Source organism: Ochotona princeps, chromosome 4 (assembly GCF_030435755.1).
Source record: "Ochotona princeps isolate mOchPri1 chromosome 4, mOchPri1.hap1, whole genome shotgun sequence".
In the NCBI taxonomy this organism is placed as follows: Eukaryota; Metazoa; Chordata; class Mammalia; order Lagomorpha; family Ochotonidae; genus Ochotona; species Ochotona princeps.
Window position 1 is genome coordinate 49967460 of NC_080835.1, and position 7062 is coordinate 49974521.

Here is a 7062-nt window from a genome sequence, read left to right on the forward strand (position 1 = left end):
GTGTTCGGAGGGAGCAGGCTCTGTGAGGCTGCATTGTAATCTCAGCACTGACACATTTCTGGCATTAGTCACCCATTCTTTGCTGTAATTCGGCCTCGGGACCTTAGAGGCTTCTGCTGTTCCCCTTCAGGACACAGGGTTCTTCATAGTCAAGAGTCCTGCACAGGTTGGGAGATTTCAGGATCAGATTTCAGGATCAGTAAATTGCTTGGAGACTCCAATCAGCTTGCTGAGTGTTGCTAGACAAGGCATACAATTTTCTAAACTGCCAACAATACCAACTCACCCAGCACCCACGTTATCAACATTCTCCCTCCCTCCACTCCTAGGAGGATGGAAGCACTTGCCCTCACTCTCAGTAGGTGCTAGGCTTGTAAGTCCCCGTCCAGGGAGGGCTGGGAGAGGACCAGTAGACGGGGCCACAGCCAACCTCCATCAAGCCAGGCACAGCTGATCTACTCTAATCCTTCAAAGCCTTCAAAGGAAGAGCTTTCCTGTTTGTCCTCCAAGTGTGGGGGGCGGCAGGTAGACGCCTGTAGAACTTTATCCCTGAAACCCCAAAAGCAGAGAATTAAAGAAAATAGAATACTGCTTCCCAGCAGGAAGTAACAGAGAAGCGAGAAACAAAACCGTCGGTGGTTAAACCCAAACAGCGACTGTTCACACACACACCAGCGGATGCCCCGCCCGGCTCTACCCGCTCACTTGGCACAGCCTCAGGCTAGAGAGTTCTCGCTCTGCAGCGGAACATTCCAGGGCCTCCCTGTCCACCGCGCCCAGCCCGGGAGCTGCGCAAACACAACCTTCAGCGACGTGGGAGGCCGAGGGCAGGCGGCAGCCATTCTGGAGTTATCCCTTTGCCGAGCTAACACATAGTTTCTCTGCCCACTTCGTGCAATAAATAACATTTTCCGTGACTCGTCCGTTGCCGTGGGAAGGGTACATTCCAGAAAAAGGCACACTAGGGAATTGAGGAGGGGAGGGAAACTCCGACTCAGCCAGAGGACTTGTGGGGGGCCGATTCTGAGCCAACTTGCTTCCCCGCGGGTCCTGGGGCGGGGCGGCAGCTCGGGGCTCGTCCTAAAGACCCCGCTGCCTACATCCCGCCCCCCCCCCCGCCCTCCCAGGCCAACTCCTCCTGTCTGAGTCACGGCTGGAGCCGGGGAGGAGCCGGGGAAAGGCGGCCCCAGCCCAGAGCGCAGCCGGCAGCCGCAGGGAGAGCAGGCAGGGCGGCCGGGGAATCATGGGCGAGAGCGCACTGGAGGCCGGGCCTGTGCCCGGGGAGCCGGGGAAGGGTCCCGTGCATGCCGTGACGGTGGTGACCCTGCTGGAGAAGCTGGCCACCATGCTGGAGTCGCTGCGGGAGCGGCAGGGCGGCCTGGCTCAGCGGCAGGGCGGCCTGGCAGGCTCGGTGCGCCGCATCCAGAGCGGCCTGGGCGCGCTGAGTCGCAGCCACGACACCACCAGCAACACGTTGGCGCAGCTGCTGGCCAAGGCTGAGCGCGTGGGCTCGCACGCCGACGCCGCTCAGGAGCGCGCGGTGCGCCGCGCCGCCCAGGTGCAGCGGCTGGAGGCCAACCACGGGCTGCTGGTGGCGCGCGGGAAGCTCCACGTCCTGCTCTTCAAGGTCAGTGCCCTCAGGCGTCCCCCAATCCGGGGCCTTTCTTCGCCTCCGGGCCACCAATCTGGGGAAACCACCCGCTCCCGTTTGCCTACCCCACCCACGTTCGTGGGCTGGCCCGCGGCGCGCTTGCTGCGGCACAGATTTTCCAAAGTCGCACCCATTTCCCACAACCAAGTTCCAGCCCTCTCTCCCACGCCCAAGCCCAGCCCAGCCTTGAAGGCTCGCCCAGTTTAAAGCTCAGGAATGTTCACAGAATGTGGTCCCAGTCCAGCCCATCAAGGGCTGAAAGTGCGCCCCTTGTCATTCTCCGCTCGCTCCAGTTTGCGCCCACGAGGCCACTCTGCGGGATTCACGCCTCTGGGTCACTCTCAGCTGCTTTACAAACCAGGGCGTTTCACGCGCAACTTTCCTCCCGTGGCTCCTCCCCTTGCCTGCCCCTCACTCTCCTCCCCTTGCCTGCCCCTCACTCTCCGCCCCTTTCCTTCCCCCCTCGGACTGCCAGGGTAAAGGGTAGGGCGGGGTATTCTCGCCAAGTTGAGGGTGTCTTAGGCTGGTCAGGGGTAGGGACTGCCAGGGTCAATGTTGTATCTGTCACCCGCAGGAGGAGGCTGAAATCCCAGCCAGTGCCTTCCAGAAGGCACCAGAGCCCTTGGCCCTGGCCGACCAGTCCGAGCCGGGCGCAGAGCAACCAGAGGCCGAAGTTGGCGAGAGTTCGGACGAGGAGCCGGTGGAGTCCCGGGCTCAGCGGTTTCGGCGCACTGGGTTGGAGAAGGTACAGAGCCTGAGAAGGGCCCTTTCGGGTCGGAAAGGGTCTGCAGCGCCAGCGGCCACGCCGGTCAAGCCACCCCGCCTTGCGCCTGGCCGCAGTGCTGCAAGTCAGCCCGAAGCTCCGCCTGCGCTCGAGCCCGCTTCGGAGTCAGAACCTCCGAAGGACGCCGAGGGAGACCCCGGGAGACCTGGGGCTGCCGAAGTGGCCCAGCTCCAAATCGAAGGTGCGGCCTGATGGCTGGGCCTGCCTGCCCGCCCCGTGCCTGTGTCTTGGCGCAAAGTAGATTCTTTTAACATGCTGCACTCATACCCAAATATGGAGTGAATCCTGTACCCGCAGCCTCACTGGCCCTCCTTAGCTGCGTCTCTCACCCCAGGACCCTGTGTCCTCTCACTATCAATAAAAGTACTTTGGCTAATCCAGGCTCTGTGTTGCTGGCAAGAAGGTGGGGCTGGGGAAGGCAGTGCAAGAATTAAGGTGATGTTGGAGCATGGAATGCGGCTTCAATGTCGGTTGATCCTCACCCCCAACCTCCAACAGTACATAAATCTTAGCCGCTTGCTGCTCGTCCCACATGTAATTTCTCTGTATCCAAGTCAATCTTTGGCTGCAGATGCCGGCTAACCCTCAGCTCGTGGTCAGATGCTCGCTAACCCTCGGCTCGTGGTCAGATGCCGGCTAACCCTCGGCTCGTGGTTTTTCTGTTAGTCTCGTCTTCCTCTGCCACCTCCTACAAGCTGAGTTTTCCAGGGTTCTTTTTTTCAGTCCTCTTCTCACTCAGGTTACCTTCCAGTTGACATTAAAAAAAAAAAAAGATTTATTTATTTGTGTTGGAAAGTCAGATGTACAGAGAGGAGAAGAGACAGATTCACTCCCTGTGAAGGCCAGACCTAACCCGAATCTGAAGCCAGGAACCAAGAGCTTCCTCCGAGTTTCCCATGTGGGTGCAGGGTCCCAAGGCTTTGGGCCGTCCTTGACTGCTTTTCCAGGCCACAAGCAGGGAGCTGGATGGGAAGCAGGGCTGCCGGGGCATGAACTGGTGCCCGTATGGGATCCTGGCATGTGCAAGGTGAGGACTTTAGCAGCTAGGCTACCGCAATGGGCCCTCCAGCTGACATTTAACTCCCTGACTTCTCCCACATCTGCATACCACTCAAGGTCAATGTCTTGAGCTGCCATTGAAACTTACCCTAAGATAGCTGTTTATTGAACACCTACTATGTGGCAGGCCCTGCTAGGCCTGGTTCATAGCGCCTCCCACTTTGCGTTTTCTCTACCAGGGAAATGACTCTGGTTTGCACAGAATCCTTGGAACCTTTGTTGGCTCATCCTCGCTCACTGCCCTCCTGGAAGGAAGCAGTCGCCCCCTCGATTTGCCTTTGTGATCTGCTGGGTGTTCTCCATGTCTCTGCCTACTGCCCCGTCTGCCCTGACCTTCCCCCGTTCGGTGTGGTCATTGCCAATCTGATCACTTCTGACCCACCTTTCCCTGTCTCCCCATCACCTTTGAATGAGGCTTATCTTCCAGGCCCTTTGTCAGCTGGTCCTTCCCAGGTTTATAACTGTATCTTTTTAAAAACAGAAGTATTAAAGGGAACAGATTTTATGCATTCATTAGGTACAACTCCAAGAAGATTTTATGTATTCCTTAGGTTCAGTTCCCCTGCCTTCTCTCCCCATACTGTTTTTCTCACCTGTCTTCATTAGTTTCTAAAAAGATGTAATTTTAATCCACTCCACATGCACAGGCATAATTCACCATCAGTCATATCTGATAAGTAATAGGAAGACTACAGTTCCCCAGCTCTCAGGCTGCTGTCAAGTCACACTGAATTACTACTCTATTGTCCTTCTGCTGCCCTGTCAGACTCAGCAAGGCACAGCTGCTCCAGGGCTGGGTGCTTCTCTTCCTTGGCTCAGAGCCCATTTGCACACCTGTAAGGCTAACTGCAGGTCATGATTGCTTGTGGTTACTCCCCTGCCTGACTCCCATTCACTTGAGCTTTTCTGCAAAGGCACCAAAGACTGTGCCTGGTGTACCACAGGGCTCTGGGGACAGCTTCCTGCAGCAGGGAGCAAGAGCCCTGTGCAAGAAGGAAAGGGAGTAGCCAAATGGGGAATATAATCCTTCCCCATCACTCAGTCTCTGGCATGCCAAAACATTTTTGAATCCCTACTGTGTTCTAGTTTGTTTAGGTCTTGCAAACACCAAGGTGAGGCAGTTCTTGCATTCAAGGTCAAGGTTTAAAGCAGAACATAAACACCAATAATTACAATGAATGAGGTAAGTGCTTAACAGTTACATACAAGTTAATTTGAGAGCAAAGAGGGAAGGAACGTGACTCAATCCAAAGGAGGAAACGTGGGGAAATATTCCAGGGAACGTAAATGGTGAGCTGGACGACCGGAGTTGATGTGAGTGGAGCTCAGTACTTCAGTCTGGACTCCTGGTTACCGCATTTATACAACAGGTAATGCCGACCCCTAAGGGGATGTTCAAGGCTTAAGTGACCTAACATGGTGCCTGAAACAAAATTTCTGCCCCACAAATTCCAAGGATATCATATATTCAGCACCTATTTACCCAACTCTTCATGTGTGACTGACACTAATTTTTTCAAAGATTTATTTATTTTTACTGGAAAGTGAGATAAACAGAGAGGAGGAGAGATAGAGAGGAAAATGTTTTATCTGATGATTCACTCCCCAGGTGGCTGCAACGGCCGGAGCTGAGCTGATCTCAAGCCAGGAGCCAGAAACTTCTTCCAGGTCTCCCACGTGGGTGCAGGGCCCCAAAGCTTTGGGCCGTCCTCGGCTGTTTTCCCAGGCCACAAGCAGGGAGCTGGATGGGAATCAGGGCCATCAGATGGTGCCCATATGGGATTCTGAAGCATGCAAGATGGGGACTTTAACAGGCTAGGCTACCGCAATGGGCCCGACAGACGCTGTTTTAAAAGCCATGGATACTGTGGCATGTAAAAGAGATAAGATTCCTGCTTTATGGAGCTAAGGGTTAGTAAGAGCAGAAAAGTGGCAAGTTAAGACACATGCCAAAACTCCAGAAAGGCCTTTTTGTCATGAACTTGGGAGACAACAGGTTTAGGATACAGACAATGGTTGTGGTGTGTGTGTGCGAGAGAGGGGGACGCTGGGATTCACCACAGAATTGTTACAGGCATGGGTTATTCGATACTTCAAGTAGTGTCATGTATTTTGTTTCTGTTCAGCTGCAGACCTATCATTTCTGGCTGGAAGTCAGTGATTAGTTACCTAGCTATCTGCCCCTTTGCTAGATTACAAACTTCTACTTGGTTGTAAAGTTCTAAAGCGCCAGGCTTTGCATGTCCGTGCTGCTGTTGCTCCTGATGACCACACGAGGTCACTGTCGGGTGCCTGTTTCCTGGCTGATGCCCAACCCCCCAAACAGTCTGTCCAGCTGGTGTGGACACGGAGGATGGAGTGTGAACGGGGGTGAAGGTAGAGAAGCTGGGGGCCACTGGAGTCTTCACAGGAGGGTAGATCTATAGCAGCTACATTTCATCTGCGGAAAGTTTAGGGCTCCTCCTGCTGGCCCCCAAGCCGTAGTGTGCACCCAGTACCCAGCCTTCCCAGCACCCAGGCCTTCCAAGGTTCCGCTTGCTTGGGCAGGCTTAATCATGTATCCTCAAGGAAAAATAAATTCATGTTTCCTAATTTCCTGGAAATTTACTGCTTAACCTGCACATTTCCCACATAAAATGTCATCATTCCTAGCCCCTGGAAACACAAGGACTTGGCAAATTTCTGCGTAAAAAGGGAATGTTACTCTATTCCTTCCTGATTGTCGATAGCAGCAAATAATCAATCAAGTTAAAGCACAGTTAACTCAATTCTTGATAGCTCATTTTGTTACATTATGTTCTCCGTTGTCACGACTGTGTTATTATTAATATGGTTACAAACGGAGGGGAATGGGGACACTGACAGTGCCAGCTTGCCGTCCAGCATGTGCGACATTTAGGCAGCTATTTTAAGCCGGTGGAGGGCACGCTTATGGTTCTGAGGTTCCGAGATGTTTCTCATCTCTTCAGGCCAGAAGGGCAAATTTATTACGTGTTCCAGCCTGATTGGGCTGATCTGTGATAACCAAACTCAGAAAATGCTGATGAATACGAGTGTTGGCTTCATTAATGTCCCTAAACAAGCTCACTGCCAACTGACTGGAATAATCCAGCTGGCTAATTGGAACAATTTTCGTCCTGCGACAAAGTCTGTGTTGGAAACCAATGTAAAATCTTGAAGTCTATGGAAACAGGCGAAGGGCGGGACTACGTAAACTGGTATGGACATTTGCTGCCTTGATGGTCCTCCTTGTGGGTCAGAGTGTGTCCACTCCTGCTAGCAGTGTCTCCCCTTGTTGAGCACTAGGGATGCCTTGACTGTCTTCTGTTACAATTGCAGGAATCATGTAACCTCAGCCTTGGAGGGAACTCACACACCATCTAGCCGACCACATCCCCAACACTGAAATATCCTCTACCGCCTCGCTGCCTCCCCTTAGCTGGTTTGTACCTTAAAAAGTCCACTGCATAGGAGCTCACTGACAGGAAACTTTTTTATTTTTGCCCAAATCAAAATCTGTCTGTAGGATTTCCGGTGTTATCAGCCTTCCTTCAGCAATGTCTCCTTC

The 7062-nt window shown here is 53.4% G+C and overlaps 1 protein-coding gene across 1 annotated transcript; it reads left to right on the top strand.

The window, feature by feature from the left end:
• The first annotated feature begins 1163 nt into the window (after positions 1-1163).
• On the top strand, positions 1164-2777 carry CAVIN3 (caveolae associated protein 3). Its single transcript, XM_004590106.2, has 2 exons — positions 1164-1627; positions 2226-2777. Exons 1-2 carry the CDS (start codon positions 1244-1246, stop codon positions 2625-2627), a joined length of 786 nt encoding a protein of 261 aa, XP_004590163.1. The 5' UTR covers positions 1164-1243; the 3' UTR covers positions 2628-2777.
• The last annotated feature ends 4285 nt before the right edge of the window (positions 2778-7062 follow it).